This window comes from Oncorhynchus clarkii, chromosome 3 (assembly GCF_045791955.1).
Source record: "Oncorhynchus clarkii lewisi isolate Uvic-CL-2024 chromosome 3, UVic_Ocla_1.0, whole genome shotgun sequence".
In the NCBI taxonomy this organism is placed as follows: Eukaryota; Metazoa; Chordata; class Actinopteri; order Salmoniformes; family Salmonidae; genus Oncorhynchus; species Oncorhynchus clarkii.
Window position 1 is genome coordinate 66,820,896 of NC_092149.1, and position 14,587 is coordinate 66,835,482.

Sequence of the window (14,587 nt, forward strand, 5' to 3'; positions counted from 1 at the left end):
GTGGATGAAAATGCACTTGTATGAAATGACTCTCGTTCTTCATTCGCACTTCATCAGGCAAATGTTTAGTGGGAGTGGATCCCCAAATAAATGTGTAAAGTGATAAAAACAAATGAAGTTAGTTGTGCAAGACATGTTATAGTTACAATTATATGTAGCATATTGCTTCTAAACCTGTGCATGCTTTTCTCCTCCGACAAACGATAGCTGATTCAAAGGGGGCGTGGCAGATATCAAAACTCTTCCGCGAAGGACTCCGGTAGATTACAAATTACTATCCTTGATGAAAGGTGGCTATCGAAGAGGACAGTCTTCTGTTCGTGTACTAACAAATTGACACTCGTCGATCACTTATCTGTTTCTGGGTCACGGAGGAGAGACTACAGAAGACAGTCTTTTGCCCAAATGAAAATCTCCCTGTGTCTCTGTGACAATAGACAATAAAGTAATCTTCTTCGATGTTCTCCTCCTCCCCTCAGACCTCTCTCCAGAAGGAGCTGCAGGCTAAGAGGAGGAGTCTGAATGTGTTCCGGACACAGATGATGGATCTGGAAGTGTCCCTGATGAAACAACAGGCGTTAGTCTACCAGCACCTCAGTCACGACGAGAGGTAGGCTAGAGGCCCTTGGACACAGATGTTAGCAGAGTCCGTGACAGACAGACATGCATGCATGCAAGTGTCTTAATAGGGCGTTGGGCCACCACGAACCAGAACAGCTTCACTGCTCCTTGGCAAAGATTCTACAAGTGTCTGGGACTATATTGGAGGAATGCAACACCATTCTTCCACAAGAAATTCCAGCATTTGGTGTCTTGTTGATGATGGTGGAAAACGCTATCTCAGGCGCCGCTCCAGAATCTCCCATTAGTGTTCAATTGGGTTGTGATCTGGTGATTGAGGCAGTCAGTGCATATGGTTTACATCATTTTCATGCTCATAAAACCATTCAGTGACCACTCGTGTCCTGTGGATGGGGGCATTGTCATCCTATACAGGCATAGCCATGGTAGCAAAATCAATGGCCTGTCCAGCATTTTTATACATGACCCTAAGCCTGATGGGATGTTAATTGCTTAATTAACTTGGGAATCACACCTGTGTGGAAGCACTTGCTTTCAATATACTTTGTATCCTTCACTTACTCAAGTTTTTATATTATTTTGCCAGTTACCTGTACATACATGATAACAGTGGTCTCTTTCTGTTTGTGATTGCCAGGCAGGAGGCGGAGCAGCTGCAGGGCCTGCGGTCAGCAGTGAGACAGGAGCTGAAGGAACTAGAGCTCCAGGTAGAGGATCGGCTGCTGACCTTGAACGAACAGCTCCGCTCTGCCAGCCACCACAGTCTCTACCGCCACCGCATGGTCGGTACCTGAAACTACACCTGGAAACACACACACACAAAGACCGAACCGACTGATACTCTCTCATACTTTCTCTCACTCGTAACTCCTAAACATGTTGGATAAATGGTTTGTCATAACTCCGTTTGCTCATGGCCCCTACTGTGGTTCCTCTGGGTTCTTCTCATTTAACAGGACATCAGGCTGCATGTACATCACTACTCTTGTATTTGTTGTTTAGCCACCCATCATATCATTCTGTAACTCTTCTTTAATGTAACATTTGTGTGGTTGATATTTATCTTTCCTTTCTCCTGTATGGTATGAAGAGCGGTCACAGCATGTACAGCCTGTCTAACAGTTCTGCTCTGAGAGCTATGGAGCCGGTGAGTACCTGCAGTGGGTCTGGGCTTTTATTTTCTAGGTTGTTCCTCCTGTAATGGTGTGTGTTCTATTCATATAAATATATTGTTATCGTCAATATGGCTGCACGTCCAACCGTCACAGAACATTCATATGAATAGGAATGTCTGTTCTTGGAATTCTAATTCTACAGTGCATTCGGACCCCTTGACTTTTTCCACATTCTGTTACTTTGCAGCCTTATTCTAAAATAGATTTTTTCTTTAAATTTCCCCTCATCAATCTACACACAATACCCCATAATGACAAAGCAAAAACAGGTTGGGTTTTTTAAAAATAAAATAAAAAACTGAAATATCACATTTACATAAGTATTCAGACCCTTTACTCAGTACTTTGTTGAAGAACCTTTGGCAGCGATTACAGCCTCGAGTCTTCTTGGGTATGACGCTACAAGCTTGGCACACCTGTATTTGGGGCGTTTCTCCCATTCTTCTCTGCAGATCCTCTCAAGCTCTGTCAGGTTGGATGGGGAGCGTCGCTGCACAGCTATTTTCCGGTCTCTCCAGAGATGTTCAATCTAGAGGTTGACCAATTATGATTTTTCAACTCCTATACCGATTATTGGAGGACCAAAAAAAGCAGATACCGATTAATCGGCTGGTTTTTATTTTATTTTTAATTTATTTGTAATAATGACAATTACAACAATACTGAATGAACACTTATTTTAACTTAATATAATACATCAATAAAATCAATTTAGCCTCAAATAAATAATGAAACATGTTCAATTTGGTTTAAATAATGCAAAAACAAAGTGTTGGAGAAGAAAGTAAAAGTGCAATATGTGCCATGTAAGAAAGCTAACGTTTAAGTTCCTATGAAAAATGGTGGTTCCTTTTAATATGATTCTTCAATATTCCCAGGTAAGAAGTTTTAGGTTGTAGTTATTATAGGAATTATAGGACTATTTCTCTCTATACCATTTGTATTTCATTAACCTTTGACTATTAGATGTTCTTATAGGCACTTTAGTATTGCCAGTGTAACAGTATAGCTTCCATCCCTCTCCTCGCTCCTACCTGGGCTCGAACCAGGAACACAACAACAACAGCCACCCTAGAAGCAGCGTTACCCATGCAGAGCAAGGGAAACAACCACTCCAAGTCTCAGAGCGAGTGACGTTTGAAATGCTATTAGTGCGCACCCCGCTAACTAGCTAGCCATTTCACATCGATTACACCAGCCTAATCTCGGGAGTTGATAGGCTTGAAATCATAAACAGCTGCTGGCAAACGCTCGAAAGTGCTGTTTAAATGAATGCTTACGAGCCTGCTGCTGCCTACCATCGCTCAGTCAGATTGCTCTATCAAATCATAGACTTAATTATAACATAATAACACACAGAAATACAAGCCTTAGGTCATTAATATGGCCGAATCCGGAAACTATCATCTCGAAAACAAGACGTTTATTCTTTCAGTGAAATACGGAACCGTTCCATATTTTATCTAACGGTGGCATCCATAAGTCTAAATATTCCTGTTACATTGCACAACCTTCAATGTTATGTCATAATTACGTAAAATTCTGGCAAATTAGGTGGCCCAAACTGTTGCAAATACACTGACTCTGCGTGCAATGAACGCAAGAGAAGTGACACAATTTCACCTGGTTAATATTGCCTGCTAACCTGGATTTCTTTTAGCTAAATATGCAGGTTTAAAAATATATACTTCTGTGTATTGATTTTAAGAAAGGCATTGATGTTTATGGTTAGGTACACATTGGAGCAACGATAGGCACCGCATCGATTATATGCTCCGCAGGACACGCTAGATAAACTAGCAATATCATCAACCATGTGTAGTTAACTAGTGATTTATGATTGATTAATTGATTGTTTTTCATAAGATAAGTTTAATGCTAGCTAGCAACTTACCGTGGCTTACTGCATTCGCATAACAGGCAGTCTCCTTGTGGAGTGCAATGTAATCAGGTGGTTAGAGCGTTGGACTAGTTAACTGTAAGGTTGCAAGATTGAATCCCCCGAGCTGACAAGGTAAAAATCTGTCGTTCTGCCCCAGAACAAGGCAGTTAGTTAACCCATGATTTCCGATTGTTATGAAAACTTGAAATCGGTCCTAATTAATCGGCCATTCCGATTAATCGGTCGACCTCTAGTTCAATATGGTTCAAGTCCGAGCTTTGGCAGGGCCACTCAAGGACATCCCAAAACCACTCCTGCGTTGTCTTGGCTGTGTGCTTAGGGTCGTTGTCTTGTTGGAAGGTGAACCTTCGACCCAGTCTGAGGTCCTGAGTGCTCTGGAGCAGGTTTTCATCAAGGATCTCTCTGTACTTTGCTCCGTTCATCTGACCCTAGATCCTGATTAGTCTCCCAGGCCCTGCCACTGAAAAACATCCCGACAGCATGATGCTGCCACCACCATGCTTCACTGTAGGGATGGTGCCAGGTTTCCTCCAGATGTGATGCTTGGCATTCAGGCCAAAGAGTTCAATCTTGGTTTCATCAGACCAGAGAATCTTGTTTCTCATGGTCTGAGAGTCCTATAGGGGCCTTTTGGGAAAACTCCAAGTGGGCCGTCATGTGCCTTTTACTGAGGAGTGGCTTCCGTCTGGCCACTCTACCACTGAGGCCTGATTGATGGAGTGCTGCAGAGATGGTTGCCCTTATGGAAGGTTCTCCCATCTCCACAAATGGAACTCTGGAGCTCTGTCAGAGTGACCATCAGGTTCTTGGTCACCTCCCTGACCTAAGCCCTTCTACCCCAATTGCTCAGTTTAGCCATGCGGTCAGTCTTGGTCTTGGTAGTTTCAAACTTCTTCCATTTAAGAATGATGGAGGCCACTGTTCTTGGGGACCTTCAATGCCGCAGAAATGTTTAGGTACCATTCCCCAGATCTGTGCCTCGATATAATCCTGTCTCGAAGCTCTACGGACAATTCCTTTGACCTCATGTCTTGGTTTTTGACATTCACTGTGAGCCCTTATAAAGACAGGTGCGTGCCTTTCCAAATCATATCCAATAAATTGAATTTACCACAGGTGGACTGCATTCAAGTTGTAGAAACATCTCAAGGATGATCAACGTAAACAGGATGCACCTGAGCTCAATTTTGAGTCTCATAGCAAAGGGTCTGAATACTTATTTTTAATACATTTGCAAAAATGTAAAAATAACTGTTTTGGCTTTGTCATTGTGGGGTATTGTGTGTAGATTGTTGACGATTTTTTATTATTTAATCAATTTTAGAATAAGTCTGTAACAAAATGAAAAATAAAGGGAAAGGGTCTGAATACTTTCCGAATGCATCGTTAGGTTTTACTTTTCGCAATTCACTGTGTCATGCTTGTGGTTTCTCCCTCCAGATGTTGAACCTGCTGATGGAACCGCTGTACCTGCAGACAGAGCTGGGCTACGAGGGTGGGGCAGAGAGCAGACCAAGCATGGCACCCACGCCGCGCTCAGGCCGCTCCTCCAGGTCAGCCAGTCCAATGAGGTCCACCGGATGTCACCCAGACCCCTCCCACACCCCAGAACTGCCCCTCCCTGGTCCCCAGAAGACAGAGGTGTATCGAGCCTCCATCTCCCTCACCCCAGCCCCCCCTCCACGGCCTGGTGCCTCCACAGGGTTCTCCCAGGGCCAGATCAGTCCTCTAGAGGCCCAGGACCATGCCATAGACCAGGCACTGACAGGAGAGCAACATCCAGAGGATCGAGCGCAAGGAGAGGAAGAGGGCAGAGGAGGAAGAGGGGCAGCTGTAGACCCTCACCTGCTAGAGGAGAGCGGTAGGGAGGGAGGAAGAGGAGTAAGATTAGTTGTAGGAAGGGCAAACAACCCCCAGCTACAGCAGCTCATCAAGGAGGTAAGTGAGCTCAGTGTGTTCTAGGATTCTATTTTAGAATAAAGGTCAACATTGAGATTCTATTCTATTTTAGAATACGGGACAACATTAAGATTTGTCCTTCACTGAACTATGAGTGCTCAAATTGGACCCTGCCCAGTGCCTGCCAGTATTTGTGTTTGAGGTGCAATAACAATGCCAATATCGCCCAGGACATGTTTTATCATGTCCTTGGCTGACGGGACAAGGTTACTACATCCTTATTGAAAGACGATTCCGCTCATGAAAAATCATTCACTGAGCTGATTTAAGCGCTTGGGAGGGGGCACATGGACCACATTTTGAAGCTTCAAAAGGAAATTGGAATTCCATAGGAACCTATAACTTAGGACTACTTCTTAGTCAGTGGCCTGATGCCCGTGTTTGGCAGGGCTTTAAAGATGGAATCTGCAGTAAGGAGAAACGACACCACTGGCCTCCTGACCGCCGTTGTTATTGTTTTTTTTGGCCGGGCTGAGGAGCGTCGTGCAGCATGGTAAAACAAATTCTGTACATATTTTGCTCTTTTATTGTGTGAAAATTCATGTCCGAGGGGAAAAAACAGTGTTCGTTGTTTGCAGTAACTTGTTGTTGTAATGTTGCAAATGAAAATAGCAGTTTCACCATTAAGGATTCCAGCTTTAGTTATTTTGAGGGATAAGAGATGTGTGTTTTGTGTTTCAAAAATCTCAGTTTAAAATCAACTATTTATGAAGCCCTTATTACACCAACAGAACAGGGTGTACTGCCAATCCTGGGCTGTGTTCATTAGAGCACTCTGTTATGCAACGAAAAACAAGCATTTCTTATTGGGCAAGTTCTGATACTGAGGCACCTCCTTGTTTCTCTGCATTTTCTTCTGTTTGTGTGTAGTCAATTAGTTATTCTGTCCCTTCCTATCAAAGAGACGATTGATTGATTAATTTTTATTTTATGTATTTTTTTATTTCACCTTTATTTAACAAGGTAGGCTAGTTGAGAACAAGTTCTCATTTACAATTGCGACCTGGCCAAGATAAAGCAAAGCAGTTCGACACAGACAACGACACAGAGTTAAACATGGAATAAACAAACATACAGTCAATAATACAGTAGAAACAAGTCTATATACGATGTGAGCAAATGAGGTGAGATAAGGGAGGTAAAGACAAAAAAAGGCCATGGTGGCAAAGTAAATACAATATAGCAAGTAAAACACTGGAATGGTAGATTTGCAGTGGAAGAATGTGCAAAGTAGAATGGGGTGCAAAGGAGCAAAATAAATAAATAAATAAAATAAAATACAGTAGGGAAATAGGTAGTTGTTTGGTCTAAATTATAGGTGGGCTATGTACAGGTGCATTAATCTGTGAGCTGCTCTGACAGCTGGTGCTTAAAGCTAGTGTGGGAGATAAGTGTTTCCAGTTTCAGAGATTTTTGTAGTTCGTTCCGGTCATTGGCAGCAGAGAACTGGAAGGAGAGGCAGCCAAAGAAAGAATTGGTTTTGGGGGTGACCAGAGAGATATACCTGCTGGAGCGCGTGCTACAGGTGGGTGATGCTTTGGTGACCAGCGAGCTGAGATAAGGGTGGGACTTTACCTAGCAGGGTCTTGTAGATGACATGGAGCCACGAGTATGAAGCGAGGGCCAGCCAACGATAGCGTACAGGTCGCAATGGTGGGTAGTATATGGGGCTTTGTTGACAAAACGGATGGCACTGTGATAGACTGCATCCAATTTGTTGAGTAGGGTATTGGAGGCTATTTTGTAAATGACATCGCCGAAGTTGAGGATTGGTAGGATGGTCAGTTTTACAAGGCTATGTTTGGCAGCATGAGTGAAGGATGCTTTGTTGTGAAATAGGAAGCCAATTCTAGATTTAACTTTGGATTGGAGATGTTTGATGTGGGTCTGGAAGGAGAGTTTACAGTCTAACCAGACACCTAGGTATTTGTAGTTGTCCACGTATTCTAAGTCAGAGCCGTCCAGAGTAGTGATGTTGGACAGGCGGGCAGGTGCAGGCAGCGATCGGTTGAAGAGCATGCATTTAGTTTTACTTGTATTTAAGAGCAATTGGAGGCCACGGAAGGAGAGTTGTATGGCATTGAAGCTTGCCTGGAGGGTTGTTAACACAGTGTCCAAAGAAGGGCCAGAAGTATACAGAATGGTGTCGTCTGCGTAGAGTTGGATCAGAGACTCACCAGCAGCAAGAGCGACATCATTGATGTATACAGAGAAGAGAGTCGGTCCAAGAATTGAACCCTGTGGCACCCTCATAGAGACTGCCAGAGGTCCGGACAGCAGACCCTCCGATTTGACACACTGAACTCTATCAGAGAAGTAGTTGGTGAACCATGCGAGGCAATCATTTGAGAAACCAAGGCTGTCGAGTCTGCCGATGAGGATGTGGTGATTGACAAAGTCGAAAGCCTTGGCTAGATCAATGAATACGGCTGCACAGTAATGTTTCTTATCGATGGTGGTTAAGATATCGTTTAGGGCCTTGAGCGTGGCTGAGGTGCACCCATGACCAGCAAACCAGATTTGCATAGCAGAGAGGGTATGGTGAGGTTCTAAATGGTCGGTAATCTGTTTGTTGACTTGGTTTTCGAAAACCTTAGAAAGGCAGGGTAGAATAGATATAGGTCTGTAGCAGTTTGGGTCAAGAGTGTCCCCCCATTTGAAGAGGGGGATGACCGCAGCTGCTTTCCAATCTTTGGGAATCTCAGACGACACGAAAGAGAGGTTGAACAGGGGTGGCAACAATTTCGGCAGATAATTTTAGAAAGAAAGGGTCCAGATTGTCTAGCCCGGCTGATTTGTAGGGGTCCAGATTTTGCTGCTCTTTCAGAACATCAGCTGACTGGATTTGGCAGAAGGAGAAATGGGGAAGGCTTGGGCGAGTTGCTGTGGGGGGGTGCAGTGCTGTTGACCGGGGTAGGGGTAGCCAGTTGGAAAGCAGAAGAAAAAAAGCAGTAGAAAAGGTGGATAGCCGTAGAAAAATTATTATTGAAATTCTCAATTTATAGTGGATTTATCAGTGGTGACAGTGTTTCCCATCTTCAGTGCAGTGGGCAGCTGGGAGGAGGTGTTCTTATTCTCCATGGACTTTACAGTGTCCCAGAACTTTTTTGAGTTAGTGTTGCAGGAAGCAAATTTCTGCTTGAAAAAGCTAGCCTTGGCTTTTCTAACTGCCTGTGTATAATGGTTTCTAGCTTCCCTGAAAAGCTGCATGTCACGGGGTCTGTTCGATGCTAATGCAGAACGCCATAGGATGTTTTTGTGTTGGCTAAGGGCAGTCAGGTCTGGGGAGAACCAAGGGCTATATCTGTTCCTGGTTCTAAATTTCTTGAATGGGGCATGCTTATTTAAGATGGTTAGGAAGGCATTTAAATAAAATAACCAGGCATCCTCTACTGACGGGATGAGATCAATATCCTTCCAGGATACCCCGGCCAGGTCGATTAGAAAGGCCTGCTCGCTGAAGTGTTTTAGGGAGCGTTTGACAGTGATTAGTGGAGGTCGTTTGACCGCTGACCCATTACGGATGCAGGCAATGAGGCAGTGATCACTGAGATCTTGGTTGGAGACAGCAGATGTGTATTTAGAGGGCAAGTTGGTTAGGATGATATCTATGAGGGTGCCTGTGTTTACGGCTTTGCGGAGGTACCTGGTAGGTTCATTGATCATTTGTGTGAGATTGAGGGCATCAAGCTTAGATTGTAGGATGGCTGGGGTATTAAGCATGTTCCAGTTTAGGTTGCCAAGCAGCACGAGCTCTGAAGATAGATGGGGGGCAATCAGTTCACATATGGTGTCCAGAGCACAGCTGGGGGCAGAGGGTAGTCTATAGCAGGCAGCAACGGTGAGAAACTTGTTTTTAGAGAGGTGTTCAAATTGAGAGAGTTCAAATTGTTTGGGTACAGACCTGGATAGTAGGACAGAACTCTGCAGGCTATCTTTGCAGTAGATTGCAGCACCGCCCCCTTTGGCAGTTCTATCTTGTCTGAAAATGTTGTAGTTAGGGATAAAAATTTCAGAATTTTTGGTGGTCTTCCTAAGCCAGGATTCAGACACAGCTAGAACATCCAATCTAATTTATTAGTCTCTCTGTGTAACTTCTGTCCTATACCTCAGATCAAAGAGAGCCTTGCTGATGAGATCCGACAGGAGATAGCCAGTGAGCTCCTGGCGGCCGTATCTCCACGACGATCACCTGTGTTGGCCAGAGAATACCCCCTGTTAGACTGTTGACAGGTCCTACATCTGAGGTGAGTGTATGTCATTCTGTGGGTAGAGACGCTATCTGTTCATACTGAAAGTAATCTCTATTTCTTCACTAAGCCATAAAGATCCTTTCATGTTATCTACACCCTGCCGTAACCAGAATCCCTGTAGCAATCCACCATACCTGATCCAGTGGAGCTCAGCTCAGCTCATTTCATACACTTGTACAAATTGGTTCTTCGAGCCATAAAGACCTGTTGCGATTCAGCTATCCGCTGGCACATCTATAGCTTTCGGCTAGCCCCTCTATTTCTCAATGTGTAAAGAGTGTTGTTGTTTTCTCCTGCAGTTGAAGATACCCACTGGTAAAGTCTACCCATTCTACTCAACCTGAACACTGGTGAAGCCATACACTGAACAGCCCAACAACCTTTTTACCACTGTTTCTACTATTTCCAGAGAGTCTGATGATGGCAGATACCTTAACACTGTGTTTTCAACCATATAGGTAGAGTTTTTTTATTTCAATTGTTTCTTCTCCTCAGTAGTCTGCTGACTGACAGATACTCTGGGGCCTCATTTATAACCGTTGCGTAAATTTCACACTAAATATCTGAATATCTGCATGTGCCATTTCTGAAAAGACTGCATACATACAAAAATAGAGATTTATAAACTTGGCATACTTATGTTTACTGTCATAAATCACACCCGTCCTGAAACTGTGAGTGAAAGAGCATCAGTACTCTGTCTGAAAAACGCCCATCTACCTTTTATGGTGACAAAAACGCCCTTATTCGCTGTATACTTTCAAAGTATTTGAGCAGTTTTCTAAAGGAAATAGCAATAGCGAACTTGATCAAATGTCTTTGGAGGTGATTGCAGAATGTTAAACTTTTGCAATGACATTTGCTGTAGGCCTAGGCTATCTGATAGACAAAAAGTTCATGAAAGACGACAACTATTGCAAATTGCTGTTGAGCTGTAAGCAGACCGTTTGAATTTAATTGGGCCTAATGTTTTGCAATGACTTTTTCTCTGAACGATGCTACACTGCCCTCGAATTCTGAAACATTCTCTACTTACAGTGGTAGACATACACACTACAATGCACCTGTTCACCTGGTAAATTTTAATTTAGTTATAAACCCGCTTCCTTTCTGATGCGTAGAGCAAAATACTTGAAATAATAGCTTATCTAATAGACTTAATTAAATGAGAGATGCGCATGGTCATTTTTTGTAGGCTATGGTTACTTCAGAAATATAGACCAATAATGTCCAGAAAAGGTGAAGAATTTATTCGGCAATAGTTATGAAAATATATATTATGTGTATAAATGCAATATTGTCTACTCAAAAAATGTTAAATTACAGTATTCAGATGTGGGCTACAGAAGTAACCTGCAACCCGTCTGTTCCACCGTTAATACTACTGCGCTCTGGATCGGATGGCATAGAGCAAAATACTTGAAATAGCTTATCTATTTACTACTGTGAAGTGGGTCCAATTAAAGCAGATATGAGATGAATGCTATTCCTGTTGTTGCCCGATATAGGCTACCTCGTGAGTATGACACCATCACAGAAAAGGTGAGGAATTGATTATGCAATGATCATGGAAATAAATAATACATAGTAGCCAGGGATATAGATGATTGTCTAATTATTTTAAAATGCAAAGATAAACTAAATATATTTTCTCTTTACTCACTAATGGAAAATGATTGCATCTTGTTATTAACCTGTTTATTGTTATTCATAAGCGTGTCCATATCCTCCATTTGCACAAAATATAAATGTACTTGCCTGCTTGCAATACAATATTTCAACCACTAGAATCTGCATAAGCATTGTCTAAAGTCTGCGAGAAGGTGAGCACGTTTTTACATCAAGTTCAGTTTTTATAAATGCCAACTTTTGTGTGAAAATTGGCACACACATTTTTTTAGATTTATTTTGTACCTGCCAAAGGTTTATAAATGAGTTCCCTTGTATCTTAAGACGTGTATGCTGTGTGCCTTGGAGACACTAATGCTGCTGTATACTTGCTGTTATAGTGAACTGTCTTGTTCTCTGTCTTAACCGTCCTATTTCAAACACTCAGAATGACTACTGCATTACTCATGTGTTGTCGACAGGGGTGTAATTGGAGGGGAACTAGAGTTCGCAAAGTAAAATAATTTTGACATGTACAAAATGTGTTTTAAGTTAACTGCCCAGTGTTTCCAGATTTCTGTGAAACATGACCTATAATTACTGACAATATGAGCTAAATAGTTTTCCTTCTATTTTTTTTATTAAGTGTGTTAAAAAGCAGTTTTTCTGTGTTGGAATGTTATGGGTGTACCCCAACAAAATAATGGTGTGGGCATATACCCAGTCATTAAAAATATTAATGCTAGTAGACCGCTGATTGGCTATCTCCTCCTCCTCATGGAGATGACATCATGTTCTATGAGGAAATGGCAAGCATTTTTGTGTTTTATTTGTTTCAATTAATGCTGGCAACATATGAGCATAGGAAGAGTCAACAATTTTGGGGGGATATGAGTTAACAGAATATAAACTTTTAAAAGTTCTATCTTCACTGGGTCGTTACTTTACGGTAAATTCTAGGATCAGTAAGTTCCCAGAGTGACTTTTCTCCAATTCCATCTCTGGTTGTTGGTGACATTGTTATTATGTTATGATATGATCCTGACGTTGTGTATGGGTTGTATTTAAGCACATAGATGTGGATCAGGGTGCATCTCTTGTCCTAAAGGTGAAAAATAGAGTCAGAAGATGATTATAGTTGTATGGGAATTTAGTGTCAGCTGTAAATTACCATGCCCTCTTCTTCTAATGACATCTCTATGAGGAACTAATCAGACCTGGTTTCAAATACTATTTGAAGTCTTTTAAATACTTTGATTGTTTGCTCAGCTTGCCTGTAGTGCCAGATGGGCAGGGTTTACCGTTTTGGGACTATTCTAATGGCTCATTAAGCCAGGCAAGGTCAGATAAAGTATTTGAACCCAGGTCTGGAACTAACTATGCAACATATTTCACTGTCTCTGAACTTGAAAATATCATTAGTAAAAAGACTATATCGAGCTCTATCAGACAAGATACTGTTAATTCTACTGTGTTTCTACTCTCCAGTTCAGGCCACCTGTCTGTCTCTATTACCCCTTTAAAGAAAATATCTCAGGACAAATACATTTAGTGGTTTTTAACGTCTATTTAAGATAAGAAATACAGGTATGAATTTTTGTTTGTTTTTAATGTGAGACACTAACAAAAACACGCATCTGGGTCGTAATCATTAGGCACCAAACAGAGGAAAATTGATTGGATCGTGCAGGGACTAAATTTGATTTGATTTGGACTTACTTTCTGTAGAATCTTTAAAAATAACGTTTTAAATTGTTATCCTAATGAACACAACCCAGGACAAAGGTGTGAAATGAGTATAATGCATACATTTAAGTGGTGCTTTTTAAAAGCAGTAGTTGATGCAACCCAATTAAACTTGTTGTTTCCGGTTTGGACAAATTATGTACATAATGTTTGTTAAAATTAAATATTGGTGCACCTAAAACATTGAAGGAATGCAAAAGGGACTAATTTGGTGGAATGACCCACTTACTACATAGCTGTAGATGATCTGTACTTACCTGTAGCTTACTTGTACTTACTAATGGTCAAGCACAGACGAACATGCAACTTATAACTTCTCTTTTCCCCTATATGCTGAACTGTGCATCACCCCTGAGGTGGCACCCAGTCGCTTGTCTGGGCCGCTCCACACCTCCAGCCCCTGCCTCTAATTCTCTGGCATTTCCTCCAGAGGTATCAGGTGTTCCTAGGTCGTACGTGTTTAGAGGCACAGAATGATCCCTGAGCATAAATGGGCACCATTGACGGCAAGGCGAAAACACACTGGGATGCGTCTCAAATGGCCTCCTATTCCCTACATAGTGCACTACTTTTAACCAGGGTCTAAAGTAGTGCAGTAGGGAATAAAGTGCCATTTGAGACACAGAACTGCCCCAACCATGGGCACTGGGACTGTGGGCCTGTTTGTGTGTCACTCAGTTTGACTTGGTGTGGTGTTAATAACAGGTCTGTGTTCCTGAGGTTATTACTTTTCTCTTAAGCGCTCCTTTATATTGTTTATTATGGTTTCTCTGTGTACAGCACGTTGACACATTGTGAACATTACATCAGCATACTGTGTTTTGTCTTCTCATTCTAGCTTGGATCATCTGCCGTTCCTAGACAGATGTCAGACACAGAGAAATGGGTCATTTCTGGTTATTTATGGTTCATCACAGTCCTCATTGAGGACTGCATGTCAGAATGTTGTTGTTTTGCCACTTCACTTGAATTGAAGTTGTGGTCAGTCCTTGCAGACTACTACATCATCCACAAAGAAACATGTTATTTATTTGTATGTATTTGAACATTGTGGTTACATTAATGATGAATGAAATCAAATAAATCTTATTCATGAATTATGGGTGTCGGGAGCAGGTCGTTTTTCCAACACACCTATTATAGCGTTGGTATTTCATCAATGCTGTCCAATTCAAGCATATAAGGCTATAATATCGTTTGGATTAATGCAATAACTATTGTATGTGATTTTATAAAAATGTGGGGTAAAGAAAACTGTTTTAACATGGCATCCTCTTGAACTGACCTGTATTTTCCTGCATTCTAGACTAGAGCACTGAGTGGAACGATGTATTAAACATTTGGAGGGTTTGTGGTTTGAA

At 42.0% G+C, this 14,587-nt stretch overlaps 1 protein-coding gene across 1 annotated transcript in view; it reads left to right on the plus strand.

Moving 5' to 3' along the window:
* The window catches only part of LOC139401739 (protein ITPRID2-like), a 55,482-nt gene extending 41,208 nt beyond the window's left edge, over positions 1-14,274 (plus strand). Inside the window, exons 14-19 of the mRNA XM_071145742.1 lie at positions 480-610; positions 1,220-1,364; positions 1,673-1,729; positions 5,101-5,598; positions 9,733-9,866; positions 10,172-14,274. Coding sequence (XP_071001843.1) covers positions 480-610; positions 1,220-1,364; positions 1,673-1,729; positions 5,101-5,598; positions 9,733-9,849 — 948 coding nt within the window. The 3' untranslated portion in view covers positions 9,850-9,866; positions 10,172-14,274. The remainder of the gene's footprint in view (positions 1-479; positions 611-1,219; positions 1,365-1,672; positions 1,730-5,100; positions 5,599-9,732; positions 9,867-10,171) is intronic.
* Positions 14,275-14,587: the final 313 nt, after the last annotated feature.